The sequence below is a fragment of the Nymphalis io genome, chromosome 13 (assembly GCF_905147045.1).
Source record: "Nymphalis io chromosome 13, ilAglIoxx1.1, whole genome shotgun sequence".
NCBI lineage: Eukaryota > Metazoa > Arthropoda > Insecta > Lepidoptera > Nymphalidae > Nymphalis > Nymphalis io.
In genome coordinates, this window is record NC_065900.1 from 3,242,101 (window position 1) to 3,257,608 (window position 15,508).

General features: G+C 34.0%; 1 protein-coding gene across 1 annotated transcript in view; it reads right to left on the reverse strand.

The window, feature by feature from the left end:
* Positions 1 to 15,508, reverse strand: part of LOC126772775 (C3 and PZP-like alpha-2-macroglobulin domain-containing protein 8) — a 225,646-nt gene continuing 210,138 nt past the window's right edge. Inside the window, exons 14-26 of the mRNA XM_050493340.1 lie at positions 15,072 to 15,222; positions 8,740 to 8,898; positions 8,275 to 8,472; positions 7,848 to 8,073; positions 7,380 to 7,668; positions 6,776 to 7,174; positions 6,444 to 6,553; positions 6,076 to 6,221; positions 5,538 to 5,730; positions 4,951 to 5,107; positions 3,389 to 3,540; positions 2,922 to 3,081; positions 1 to 2,721 (exon numbers count right to left, since the gene is read on the reverse strand). Coding sequence (XP_050349297.1) covers positions 1,189 to 2,721; positions 2,922 to 3,081; positions 3,389 to 3,540; positions 4,951 to 5,107; positions 5,538 to 5,730; positions 6,076 to 6,221; positions 6,444 to 6,553; positions 6,776 to 7,174; positions 7,380 to 7,668; positions 7,848 to 8,073; positions 8,275 to 8,472; positions 8,740 to 8,898; positions 15,072 to 15,222 — 3,873 coding nt within the window. The 3' untranslated portion in view covers positions 1 to 1,188. The remainder of the gene's footprint in view (positions 2,722 to 2,921; positions 3,082 to 3,388; positions 3,541 to 4,950; positions 5,108 to 5,537; positions 5,731 to 6,075; positions 6,222 to 6,443; positions 6,554 to 6,775; positions 7,175 to 7,379; positions 7,669 to 7,847; positions 8,074 to 8,274; positions 8,473 to 8,739; positions 8,899 to 15,071; positions 15,223 to 15,508) is intronic.

Sequence of the window (15,508 nt, forward strand, 5' to 3'; positions counted from 1 at the left end):
ATTATAAGCCTATTATAAAAGGAAAATGAATATGAATCTAAAGAACCCGAGTACTAGATAGGTAACACTATAAAGACGCAATAGAGTAGATTCTAGAGGTTAAGGTAAATAGTATATACTAGGAAAAGATAAATTTCTAATCTAACAAATACAACATAAGCATCTAAGAACAGCTACAGTAAGACCGGCGCCCAAACAGTGCAAACATTCTCTGAATATTATACCGATGACATCTTACGAATATTTACTACCAAACATTCGACGATTACTATAAAATATGCAAGTGCATTCGCAAAATATCGTGAATACACTGCTTTAGTTGAACGTCGACGAATGTCTAGCGCCGGTTTAAGAAACTACGTTACATACAATAGATACAGAAGAATAGATTAGACGGATGGAAATTCTGGGGCATCGCATAATTATGCTAAAATCTATGTTATACAATCACTAGAGGGTAAATACGAATATGATCTAAGAAGACATAGAGCTAGAAAATTCTATCATATTCAATCGGGCTTGGCAACTAGGAAACTATATACAAAATTTATCTTAGTTTAAAGATTATTCTATACTAAAAATTATATACTTTTACAACCATTGAACTTATACAGTCAAAAATTCTTATTAAATAGAATAATTTAGACATTGTTTATAATTAAATCCTTAATAACAATACGTTTTAAGATAAAATTAATTTAAATAACTTACTTAATCAGCAACTCTAGCATATTCTAAGTTATGCTTTTTTTTTAATTAGCTTTACATGGGTTATCGTTTTAAAACTTTGTTTATATTTTAAGGCATAAAAGTTTATACTTGTTATTGTATTAATTAAAAAATTTGGAAGCTTACTTTTGTCTTAAGAGATCGAAATATTAGTTACTATTTCATATATTTCAGGCTTTGAGCATAAGAATATTACAGACAGATATATTTTAATAGTCACAGCGCATAACTTTCCTATTATCCTCATCCAATTACGCATTCACTCCTTTATTTACAGAACACATTATTCTAAACAATTATAAATAATTAGTGCAACTTTACCGATCTAAGAATCAACAATGAATGTGCTCTAATTTGACCTGAATTTTAATAGTTTCACCAATTTCTCTTAATGTGGGAGTGAATATTATAAAAATATGCTGATGTCTTTGTGCCTTAAATATTATATAACAACAGAGCTTATAAAGAACGATTATTATTATTCTGTGTTAAATTTGACACGTCGTTTAATCTATTATGTACTTGAATTTTATCATCAATTTTTGAGCTGTTATGATCGGTACCTTCTTTTAGTAATTCCCAAAGATTGTTTTTGTCTAATATCTCAAAACCACCTTTATTTTCAGGTGCAATATCAATCTTTACGGGTTTGTTTAGGGATTTAGATGTTTCAGAAACTGGAGCTGATGGTATTTTGTGAATTTCTTTATTGATAGATTTCAATGGTTTTGCAATATATTTATCAGTGATAACTTTTATTTTAGTTTTATTCACAATTAATTCAGGCTTGACTGTTTTATTATCATCAATTTGTTTTTCGTCCGTTTGATTTGAATGTATGATTGGTTTTTTTATTTGCGTTTTAGGTTTCGGTTTCTTTGTTCTATAATGCATCGTTTTAATATTTGTCTTTGTTATAGCCGCTATTGTGTGAGGAATTGACGTAGTTCCCTGATGATTATTATTACCAGTTGACACTGGTTTTTCTTTTATTTGTATCTGTTCCTGGTTTATCGTGGTGATGCTTGAGCTGGTGTTCATTAAATTTTGCTCTTCTTTTACTAATATCTCTGATTTTTGCGTTGTAATTTCATTTTTCTCACTTACCAAAATATCGGCATCGTGTGTTTTATTTTGTTGTAATGAAATATTTGTATTATTTATTGAAAGGGCTTCAATTGGTTTTGATTTGATGAAAAATTTGTCGTGTTTATCACCATAAGTAGCTTTGAGAGTGCCTTTACGCCTTGGCAATGGTTTCTTATATAAATCGGGTTTCTTTCCATAACTTTTAGATATTGGTAATTTTTGTATAATAAGTTCTCCATTCATTTTTGGAATGTTCGGTTGAATATTGTTATCAGTTTTCTGATTTTCAGTATCATTAACGTATGTTACCGTTGGTATGATAATCGGGTCATCTGATATTTTAGTACTTAGCTCATCCTTAGCAGTTGTTGCTGCAATCATAGTATTAACAATTGATACATTCGTAGAATCATTTATCAGACCATCCCTAAATTCAACAGAAACAGAAAGATTAGTTGAGTACTCTCCTTTGCCTACAGTTGATGTTGGCTCCGTTGATGTCACAGTGTTGCCAGAATCAGATGTACGCAATTCTGTAGAAGTAATGTCAGTAGTAGTAATGTCAGTAGTAGTACTGGTTGTTTCAGCTTTAATGTCGTGTATTTTTTCATAATCTTTTCTGAATTCATAATCTCTGCTACAAATACGCCCACATTCACATATGTTGTCGATATTTGCGCTAGCTTTAAGGCTAGCGATTTGAGTTTTATCAAACCATGTTATGAAATCATCATCAGTAATTCCTCGAAGTAATGGACTTCCTGGTTTCGCATGGAAGAATGTTTCGACGGCTAAGTCAGGTCTGCTAGAAGGATATATTTTGGCAAAAGCTGGACGGAGGCTAGTAATGACGAATTTAGATCTTGCCTCATATGTTGCACAAACTGGACAGGTTGAACTAATCTAAAAAAAACTTACAGGTCATGATATATATAGGTATATTTTTTATGATGGACATGTAAAGTTTTCATCTGGTAAAATTTCTAACCATTGCTGTTTCCTCAATATGTATATACTATAATAATAATAAATATTACAATTGTTTTGGCTTGTGACAAATACTTTAAAAAATCTTATTCAAGAAATATTAAATCTATACTTACATTAGCAAAAACGAACCATACAGATTCGCCTCTTGAACCATAATGCAGATCAGCGAATGTAGCGCCATCTAATACGACTGGATTGACCGAGTGCAATTCATAACCAGAGAAGAGCGACGTTTCAAGACGAAGGATTCCTGATCGTTCTTTTCCTTTCCATCTTAAATAAAATATAACGTTACTTAATACACGCTGATAAATTATTAACTTTAGTTTTTAAATCTGGGAATTTTCAAATATAGAACATATTAATATATATATATAATTAATTAATATTTTTTAAATTCAGTTCAGTTCAAAAGTAAAAGTAAGCCGAATGTATGGTAGTAGCTTCTACAACTAAGCCGCCTGAACAGATTGAAAGTAATCAATTATTATTAAAGTATTCAATACTTCATTATTTAATTTAAAAACTACTGTTTCTAAAGTGTTTTTTTCGACATCAGAAATAAAATATCAATACTCACTTGAAGCATGTTTTAATAATTAATGTGGGTAAATTTCCTTGTAAATCTTCAAGGCTACTTCTTTCAGGGCGTATTTCTTCAATAATAGCAGATTGGATGTTTAAAAGTGCATTTTCTGGTTTCGGCGTATAAGTTGAATAAGTTATGGTGCCCTGAAAATTACATAATTTTTACATTAGAAAATTTCTGGAAGTTTCACTTGTTTTCATTCTTACATAATGTTAATGACAATTAACTATTAGAAAATGCGTTATGGATCACACGAGGATGTTAGTAGTAATACCCGAGCAGCATGAATAGTACAAAAAATATCCATAAAATTGAATTAATTTTTTTTATTTATCAGCAATTGATATTTATTGCTCAACAATATCATGCGCTATTCAATTTGGGGATGTCAAATACATTGACCAATCAGACAACGATTGACATGCAGTTTGTCTACAATAGCAGCTTCTTAAATACTGCTAAATAATAATGTTTACTGTGTATTTTTTTGTTACTTCGTACAATTTACTGTTTGATTGAATAATCTATGAAATGTTACTTTTTTATAATTTTGTGCTCCAACAAAAAGGTATCAAATTTAATGAACATACATTGTTATGTTACAGAATGATTAAATAAAATAGTTTTATTAAAAGGTCAGATTACTGTACTTTTACTTTGGAATATGTTCGAAGATCATGTAAATGTGAAAGCGTTTAAGTGTGAACCAGATGAGATTAGCGCCAGCAAATGTTCGATAATTTGATTATTGTAGTATGAATATTTTACATGACACACATTTAGCAATTGGATACAGCAGAATAATCCAAATGTAGAAATAGATTTATTTGTGACGTTAATTATTGTCATATATTGAAATTAATTGGAGAGATGAAAACATAAAGTTCCCAAAAAGATTTAGCGGTTGAACCAATAACTAACATTAACTAGTTTAAATTTATGTACTTGTTTACGTGATCATCATACTATTTTATTTTATTCCTTATGATCACGAAAAAATCTGAAGAAGTTACATTTGCACTATTTTTTTTAATTTATTCATCATTAAATATCGATGGCAGAGATTTTACAAACAGACTGCATAAGAATGTCGTATAAGTATGGAGGCCATAGTTGGTGTAGTTGTAAATCTGATTGGTGTAGTTTTTAAAATTCAAAGCGCAATGAAATGGTTTGTTAAAATTATTTTTCCAAAAGGAAAATATAGCTAATCGTTAAATTGTCTTTGTCTAATTTTGGATCATAAATGTGAAATCTAACCGAGTAATATTAGTATATTATTTTTTACAAGGTTTGGCTAACTATAATCGCAGCAAGACCTTAAATATTTATTGTATATTTAAGACATAATTCATTTGTGTGTCGATTTTATTTTTAAAACTCCCTAATAAACATCATTATATAAATTAGGTAAAGAAATATATTATTTTGGCTATTATTCACGCTGTTTTGACATTATTACCAATTAATCTGTGTCTCATAACCCAAAATGTACTAACACTTTCTTGTTTTATTATACAGCGATTAATGAAAAAATATTTCTGTTATTTTACCTGCACTGTAGCACATCCAGCCCCAGTGGCATATACAAATACTTTTGTGGGTAGCCCAGGTAGCTGTAAAGGACGAGGTGGAGTTTTGGCTCGCAGTTCCAATGTATCAGTTAATTCCATGCCGGCTGTTGCAAGTGATACGGTGAGTGCGCGATGTCTAAAACATTAATGTACATATTATTTAGCATAGCAATGCTACTAAGGGACTACTGTACTGCCCCAGTATAACGTAATACGTGACTAAGATTAACAGATTGCCGCTTGATCATGAAATGATAATTTAACATTGGAATGGTTTCTAAATTATTACTTTTATTGGCTTATTTTGCTCTTTGAGGCAGATGAAGTCTCACAGAGACAGACATATTCATACTAAATGAGTTGTTTTAACTGGGCAAGAAAATCGTTGACGCTTTGAATTATTGTTTGATATGTATGATTCATAAGGTTATATTCAAATATATTTTTATATACAATTTGTTTTAAATATAAAATTTATTATAAATATTGTTATAATACCTTTATTTTTATTTTAAGTAATTACAGTTTTTAGGTATTTTAATTAGGTTACTTATAAAGTAATTCACCTGTCATGAGCTAGTGCAGCATATTGAGCAGCAGCTTTTGTAGCAGTATATGCAAGGCTAGGATGACGTTGAAGTGTTGAAGCTCTATAGTATAAGAATCTTGCAGCTGCCTCTCCTTCAGCGAGAGCTCCTCGAGCGCAAGCTGCTAGAAGAACTCTAACCCCAGCTACGTATTGTTCCATTGTTACCGCTTCTGTAATATTGTTAAGAAATAATCTTAAAATGAATATTCGAATTACTATAAAAATCTTTTCGAAAACATTATTTTGAGAAAACACCTTATAGGTTTTTTCTTTTAATAACAAAATAGAATTTTAGCGACGATATTTAAAGACACACATTTATTGACGTTGTTTAGTTATACAATATATCCACATATATATTATATATAGTAGTAACAAATTTTACCCGATTAAACAATTATTGTCTTTACTTTTTGCATGGAAAATTTGAGAATTTAGGTATATAATTTGTCCATTTTCAATGTTGTCGCGGGCAAAATTGCGGCTAAAATATTTTTATTATAATAATTTCTCACCATATGACGTAGTCTTGATGTTCCGTGAAGTTTCTTCAAGTAGCCAATCAGCAGCATCTTTTCTTGGAGCTGGCCAACCAAACTCTCCCTCTTCGGTAGTTGACGCGTTTCGCAAGATTACTAAGGCTTCGGGAACAATTGGGCTCCTGTAATAATTGAACATAAAAGTTGAGACAATGTGACGACGATAAATGAGTTTTTATACAGATAACTCGGACCTTTTTAAGTAATAACTTATTTATGTAGCAAAAACAAGTAATAAATGTGGATTTATAGATTGATAGATTAAGACTAGATCATGCTAATTAGCAAATATAATTAGATTCTAATGTGTGTGTAAAATTAATATGATATTTAAACATATTTACCTCGCTAAAACAAGAGCCAATACTGTAGCAGCTAAAGCGGCTGGTGAAGTCAAATTATATAGATTTTTCTCCAAATATGTCTGAGCTTTTTTAGCTATATCCGCATCCAACTGTGAGAAAATGTAAATAATTCGTAATGAATATTTTTTTTTAAATAGTACTTGCATTAAATTTTATATTTCTTTTTCAGAACATTAAATTAAAAACTTTATGTACTACTATAAAAAAATAACTGTATTAAAAACATTCAAAATGAACTAAATTTAATCCAAACTCACACATGATTACAAAAATTCAATATGTCAAATAATATTATATACAGAAGAACTTACTTGATCTTCAACACCAACTTCTAATAACGATACCAAAGTTTCAGCTGTAACTTCCACTGTTCGCTCCCATTCTATTTCATCTTCAGTCATATTTCCATCTCTGTCATAGTAATAGTACTCATTTACATCGACTTCTTTGTCAGTACTATTAACATTCTTTATTTCAACTGGATAGTAATCGACTTCTTTATCAGCTGCCAAAGGTGTGAACGATCCATCTTGATTTTGTCTTGACTGAATCCAGTCTTTAATAGATTTTAAGAGTTCTGGATCAATTGGATAGTAAGATTGTATTTTATTAAGAATTTCTAATATTTTAATGGTTGATAAGTGACTGCTTATTGCTGGATGGTCGCTAAAAGAATTGTCGCTTTTCCGAAAAGATAGAAGAATTTGAACCTGAAACGATTATAAGAATATGTCGATAAAAATAGAAGATCATATTTTTATCAGTTGAAATTAATTTGAATTATATATCACTTCACAGTCTAATGAAATTGTGTAGGACTGGATTAAAATGTAAGCATCCTTATAAAAAATGGGCTGTATATAATCTGCATTGTAGTTTAGTTTGGCTTAGTTTAGTTTAGGTAGCGTTAATTACCTGTTCTGGTAATTTCTTCAAAATCTTCTCCCTTTCAGCCTCGTCAACTAGATGTGGGATGTGTTCTAACGCTAACAATGGCGCTAGGCTGGCAGAAGCAGCTGACAATTGCGAATCTCTCCAAACATCTGCCCATTGATCAGAAACATCTGTCTGAAGACTGTATAACGGTAAATGTAGACCACCAGACACGAGTAATGTTCCACTAGCTGATCCAGGAACTACGCCATGTGGTAGACCAAGCTCAAGCACTTGGGAAAAACCAGCCTCTTCGTTGAAGTTCCATATTCTGAAATAAAAAAATAAAGAAAAAAAATATTAGAGTAATTTTTTTAGTTTGAGTCATCTTCTTTCATTAAATGGTAATTTGTTAGAAGATCTACTAAATTAACTACTAGCTTATTATACTTTTTATTGAACACGTGTTTGAATAAAGTGATTGCACAAACTTTGATAATAATTAATTACCTGAAATCAGCTTTATCACCCCACAAAGCACTGAAACCGACATATTTTATCCTCATATCAGAAGTCAATGGCCACACCAATAGTCTTCTCTCAGATGGAGCAGCTCCTCTTCCAACTGACAATCTACCACCTTCCCACCATACCCACCAAGCGCACCAGGAATCAGCCCCAGCACATTCCTCATCACTTTCCGTTTGTTCTGCACTTGCTAAATGAACGTCATACCCTAAAAAATACAGATTATTATGAAGTAACATTTAAGCGTCCAAACAATTATTTCGAATTGAATTCATCAACTCATTTAAGTTCTTTTTTTTCATTTATTTATTTGACACACAAAATAGTTAACAACATAATAGAATATTAGTTTATTGCTATGAAACTGCTAAAATGATAAGTAATTAAAGAGTTATCAAGGGTAAAATACCATGTTTTCCTTTAGCAATCCAGACACGAGTTCTTTCAAATACAACCCTGTACATGTCATCTGATGGTTCCCGATTTGATGAAAGCGCAACGTGAGCGGCACCTTGAGCTTTTAGTTCTAATACTAATCCTGCCCGATTACGTGGGGCTGCCACCCATTGCCATTCCCATGAACCACGAGAAGAAACAGCTAAATGTTCTAGAAAAATAAATCAGTGATTATAAAAGATTATATTATATACTTCTGCTGCATGATGTAAACTGATAACTCAACATAAAAATCAATAAAAAAACTTGTTGACATTATTATTGTACAAATTTTGATCTTGTAAATACATTCTTGACAAAATTCTGTGCCATAATTTATTCATCAACATAATGTATGCATTGTATTTGGAGGTATGTTGATATAATTTTAAAATTGGAACAGTTAGAGAACAAGTCTAAATGGAATACGAATACTAACCGTTAGCGCAAAAGTACGCGCTCTGCGTATCACTTCTATGTAAGCCTTCGGGAAGTACCAACACACTTGCAGATCGAATAACTGATCCAACTAATGTCTCATTGTTGAAAGAGGTGTAAGATACAGAGCAATTGTCAGCGCTATACCCAGTTACTTCCACTGTAACATATATATTTATTAAATCCTGAATATAAAAAAACATTACAAAGTTGCATAATATTAAACAGGTAAATTTATATATAAAAAAAAGATATCGTTAAGTTAAACAGAGCGTAAAAGATTTAAAGAATATTAGAAGCGATGTTATTAATGTAGTCTTTTTTTTCGAACTGTCTAGTTGCTGTTGGCATAAGTTGGCACTCCAAGTCGCGATCTCACAAAGAACACTCGTTCCTGGAACGAGCTTCTGGAGGAACTCAACAGAGATCCGTTCGGGCGTCCATACCGTATGGTGCTGGGCAAATTGCGCTATCAGGGAGGCATTTTTACACCATCGTGTGCCTCTTTACCTGCAGGCGATTGTCGGTGGCTACATGTGCGACAGATATTTTTAGTATATGGACCAAGACAACGACCCGGAGAGAGGTTTGCTGTGGGGTTCCACAGGGGTCAGTTTTGGGTCCTCTGTTGTTAAATCTCGCTTATGACGCAGTCCTCCGTATCCCTCTTCCTGAAGGTGTCAGCAATGTTTGCTATGCAGACGACACGTTAGTGCTGGCGTCGGGGGAGAATTTTGAGAGAACCAAAAAGCTCGCAGAGCTCGGGGTGAACATCGTCGTCGATAAGATCTATGAGTTGGACCTTCGGATAGCGTCCCATAAGGCGGAGGCGCTATGGTTCCATAAACTGCCAAGGAGCAGGGAATTGCCCGACTCGCACATCTGCGATGGTGACTCAAACGTCCAGGCCATGCACAGACTGCTGGCTCTCGGGGGACCGAGGGAGGAAGTCTCTATGTCGGTGTCGTGCGATCGATGGCACTCTACGTAGCACCCATTTGGTCTCACAGACTATCGGTCGTCCGCCGTTGCAGGACTAAGATATCACACGATATCCTACAAGGTGGCAACCATCCTAGCGCGCTTTCCGCCCTTGAATATTCTGGCACCTGTGGATGCGAAAGGCTATCATCAGACCCGCACGCTCCGTCAGAATAGTGGAAACACACCCCCTCCGAGTGCACTCGAGGCGTTGAAGCTTCGGGAACACCGGAGGGCTCTTGCGATGTGGCGCGACCGTTCTGCGAAGAACGGTACGCGCAAACACGTCGTTGAAGCGATCCTGCCAGTCTTCGAAGCCTGGATGAGACGAAAGCGACGAGTCACCTTCCGACTTACGCAGGTAATGACCAGTCACAGTTGTTTTGGAGAAGAGAAGTCGTGTAAGATCGGATGCGAATCGTCCGATCCGTGCCGAGGTCGGCCATCGCAGTGGTTTTAGTGGGTAATAATCCCACATAAAATGGGTGTTAGATACCTTTCTGAAGGTTTCCACTGCGTGAAAAAAAACCCTAATGATCCTTAGGCCCTAATGGCCTCTACAGCCTCACCGGTTGGGATGGGCGAGGTGAACTCAACTGGATGTTGGGGGGCACAAAAGGGGCTCAAGAGAAACGGACGTCCTAAGGGCGCCTCCTATGAGGCCGGACCTCGGCTTAGGACGTCGTTGAAGTCGGGCGCAAAAAACGTGTACATTTTAAACACCGTCATACGCCTAAGCGTCAACGGGGCGCAATGAATTAGGGTCGCCGACCCCGCCGGCGGGGTCGGTGTGTGTTTATTCTGTAATCTAGCGTGTTAATATTGGCCGATGTAATCTTATTATCGGGGTCGATAAGGATGTCGTAAATGATGTCGTGAATACTGAGAATAATTTAACACAGCATAGTGACAACTGCTCGTTAAGGAGTCTAATGTTTTGAGTGATTATTTCACTAATTTATCTAACAAAGATACTATTGCTGTGTTATATGTATATGAATGTATGGTACAAACATTAATCTTTATGAAAACAGGATCAATGTTTCAGTGTCACGAGCGCCAACTGCCGATCGTCAAGTGCCGATACGTAAAATTTATGACGATATCATGTGACATGAACTAGTTTCGTTACAAATAACATGAAGTCATGTACAAATGAACTACTGCTGGTCTATTTCTTCTCACAAAAACTTACTGCATCACGGCGGTCCACTGCATATCGTTATAGATCTGATACATTTTGTTTAGACACGCATGCGCCAAGCATAAGATAAAATATTAATACAAAATAAGTTAATTAATTTTTGATCACCATACTATGCAACATTAGCGATTATTCAATGAAATATTCTTACGTAGTATCTTTTTATGTCTCTATTCGTGAGTGCTTTAGGTGAAAAAAATATAAGCGACACGCGATTTCAAGGTACTAGACAGTTTATATACCAGTACTAAGTAAATACCTCCTTTAATGTTAAGGCAAAATATTTTGAGATAGTATAATATATAATTATTTATTACATTGATTAATAAATAGCTACTGCACAAGTTATGACTGTGTGGAAGAATGCCAGCAGTATATCCCCTTTGAATCGCAGTTCCAACCCTCTGGTTGAAAAATGAACCAGTTTTAAACCCACTCATCATTTATACTACTGATAAACAGCGCTACGTCGTATTGTTGTATCCCGTTTAGAATAGTGAGTGAGTCAGTAATCAGGAGCACAAGGGACATCACTGGTCCCAAGGTTGGTGGCGCATTTGTGAGTGATTAATATTTCCATCAGGTGCTAGTCAGACTACAAATAATAAAAACCTGTAAATTATATATTTAATATCAAAACATAACCGAAGTAATAAAGGAAAAATCAGAAAGTTTTTTATTTTTTTATTATTTACAAATTTTAAAATGGCTAGAAGGACTATATGGTGTTCAGTTAGTCTTTCCTCCTATAAATTGAACCACCAGCCAGACATTAAGAATACCGCAACAAGATGGAGTTACCAACGTAATGGAATTTCAGTTTATTGCCATGTTACAGTCTCGTTTGTGAGCCAATAGTTGCTACGAAAAGATTTATTGTTTGTTAACTTTTGTTTTCTAAAAAATATAAATATAAAACTTTTGGTAGTTGTAATAATAGGTCTCAGTTTTATAAGAGTTATCGACAAATCTTATTGAGATCATTTAATATTTTTTTTGGAGGTTTCGCAAATGTTTACTAAAATGTACGTGTCTTTGGAATAATATCGACTCCAAATCACTCTAATAATAATTCACAGAGTAAGGTTTTGTTTAAACCAATTTACCTTTTTTTAACGTAATAAATCAATTCGGACAGTAGTTGATAGTAGTTGTTAACGTGGGCAGACCAAATCGCACCCATTTCAGTTTTCTTAACCTTTTTTTTATAAGCGTTCACCGATTACTCGAAAGAGATTCGCTATTTGGATGTCTTAAATTTTATTCGAGTGGATCTTTAGGGAATGATGATCGGATGAGTAGTTAAGACGTAAAGCGCAACAAACACTCCCATTCGCATTTAAAACGTACTTAGGATTAAACATAAATTGATGAATATTGATCGGTGTATTTTCGATAAAGCACATTACGATTGCTCCTCTCATTTGCATAATACACGAAATGACGTCATTAAACGTGATTGTGCTGACATGTACGATATAAATGTTAATACGGATGCTTCGGTTACATAATTTAGATATTACATTAGCAACTATGTATTAGATTATACTATTAAATTAATTATCGAATGTGAGTTGTGTTGGGATAATTAAGTTAGTGTAAACTGATTTTGTTGGGATTAGAGATGGCTTATTTCGTTTGTTGGTTGTAGCTTATAATAGTGTTATTTGTAACTTTGTCATTAAATGTAATAGTTATAATTCTGATAGTAACTATCTCCTATCCTAATAAATGAGAAAACCTTTGATTTATAACTGGTCGTAGGGCTTTGTGCAAGCTCGTTTGGGTATGTACCACCCACTCACCAGATATTCTACCGCAACAGAGCAGTAGTTAGTATTGTTGTGGGTGGATACCACCAGTAGTAGTAGTTAGCAAGGTGTCCCTGAATTCCGTTTCATTAGAATAATATACTTTGTTTGTATGTTTTTTTGCATATGAACCCAAGTTACTTGCGATTAATTATCTTTTATCAGCATCAGCATAATTTATAATATGATAGTTACAACTAAAATTCTTTTGAATTCTGATACTTACTATCTCCTATCCTAATAAATGAGAAAACAGAAATTATTCTACCGCAAAACAGCAGTACTTGGTATTTTTGTGTTTCGTTTCTTACAATGCCAATGTCTATGGGCGTTGGCGACTGCTTACCATCAGGTGGCACATAAGTAGACCGCCTTCCTATTCTATAAAAAAAAGTTAGCACATAGTTAAGAATAGAAGAGAAATTTTACATATTATATATGCCGCATCCCACTTATAAAAACTGGCCGCAAACAACGCACAAACATTGTAGTGACGTGTACAGAGCCTAAATTTGAAAAGAATGAAATAAAAAGGGGCTGCATTCTGTATTTGCATCCCTTATCGTTCTGATCGCATAATAGGAATACAAGTCTAGGAATTCTGCTGTGTATTGTATAAAAAGTGTGAATATTACATTTCTGTTGGTTGAAGTAAAGACTTATTTCTTACCCGGATCCCTGCAATTGCCCACAACGAATAACCGTGATAATAACGATTCTCCGATATATAGGAGAACATGCAGCTTTATATGTCTCCTATATATACATACGTTATAGTTTTCTCTTTTAAGTTAGATATATTAGTTAAAAGTTTGTAACCAAGACGCAAAGTTTTGTAATGTTATATTTTTGTATGAGTTTATGTCGTGGTTAATATCTTTTGAAATTGAATTTGTTATACTCGAAGTTTTTTTAATTCTTACAATTGTTCACATAGTGATTTCAAATCGTAATTGATATTATAAATAGTCAGTTTGTTTATTTGTTTGTTATGCTTTGACATCTTAACTACTCAACCGATCATTGTTAAATTTTGCATACACGTTGTCAAAGGTACAGTTAAGGACATATAAGGATATATGGTGTTATATTGACGGGCCGGTGGGCCTGGTTAGTAGATACTTGCCTTTTCCGCCGAAGGTTGTGGGATAGATTCCCACTCAGGCCAGACTTTATGTGTATGGACTTGTCTGTTTGTACACCAGACTCAGTAGTCTGGGTGTAATTATTTATATAAGTATGTATTTACAAAAGACAAATAGTATTTGGACTATATCAGTTGTCTGGTTGCCATAGTACAAGCTCTGATTAGTTTGGGATCAGATGGCCGTGTGTGAATACAGGATATTATTATTATTATATATTTTCTTCTAATAAGCATCTATTTATTTATATGTAGTTTTATTTGTAATAATGTTTATCAAAATACATGTAGTTTCTAGCACAGCCTGTTTATGCTCTTTTCTGAGAAAGCGAGCGAGTGAAGGTCGAGATGTTGACAAGGTAAACTCGATCTTGGTTGGGATTCTACTAACACAAATATATGAGAAAATTGCTTCACATAAGTTACAAGAAGTTTATGCAATAAAGATTGAAATCCTTTGGAGTGCTGTTGTTCTGTAACGAGATTTTGTTCGGTCTTTGCTTTATATTTTTGTGGAAATATTATTTACCTAACCTTGAAACTTTTAATTTAAGATGATATATTTTCACGATATATTATATATATATATATTTTTTTTTATAGAATAGGAAGGTGGACGAGCATATGGGCCACCTGATGGTAAGTGGTCACCAAACGCCCTTAGACATTGGCATTGTAAGAAATGTCAACCATCGCTTATAGCCAATGCGCCACCAACCTTGGGAACTAAGATTTTATGTCCCTTGTGCCTGTAATTACACTGGCTCACTCACCCTTCAAACCGGAACACAACAATATCAAGTATTGCTGTTTTGCGGTAGAATATCTAATGAGTGGGTGGTACCTACCCAGACGAGCTTGCACAAAGCCCTACCACCAGTAATTGCGATGACCAAGGAGTTTCTAGGCTATAACCTTAGAATGGCAATTCATAACGACCCTATCATTAAACATCATCCAGTTAGCATGGCTGGCGAACGTCATCCAGACCAGCCTAGCAATCCAGAACCCTACAAAGATCAATTGATTACAACAAGTATGACAACTGACACACACCTTTGTAAACGTATAATTAAAATAAGCATTGTCTTTACTTTGTGTGTGATTTTTTTTTCATGCTATGTGTATGTATAAGAAAATCAGTATGAACCAAATATACACTCCAATTAAAATATATAAAATAGCATACTAACCGGTAATATTTTTTCTCCCTGGAGTATTGACAGCAACACGTACAACTAATTGAGTTCCTCCACGAGGTCCGAGCCTTAGTCGTTCCGTTACATACAGCGCTCCGGTGCTTGCGAATGCTGCGCCAGCGCTAAGCGCTAGTAAAGCCGTCACCTTTGTGAAGTAAAATTGAGATATTAAAAAAATACTCACTACCTGATATTATGATATTGATAGTAATTATTATTGTGCTATATCATATATATAACATAGTATACATAATAGAACGCTTCTATTATAAAAACTGCTGGGCTAAGGCCTCCTCTCCATTTTTGAGGCGAAGGTTTGGAGCTTATTCCACCACGCTGCTTCAATGGGCAGAACTGGCAGAATTGTATTGAAATTAGACACATGATAGTTTCTTTACGATGTCATTTCACCGTAATACACGAGATGAATT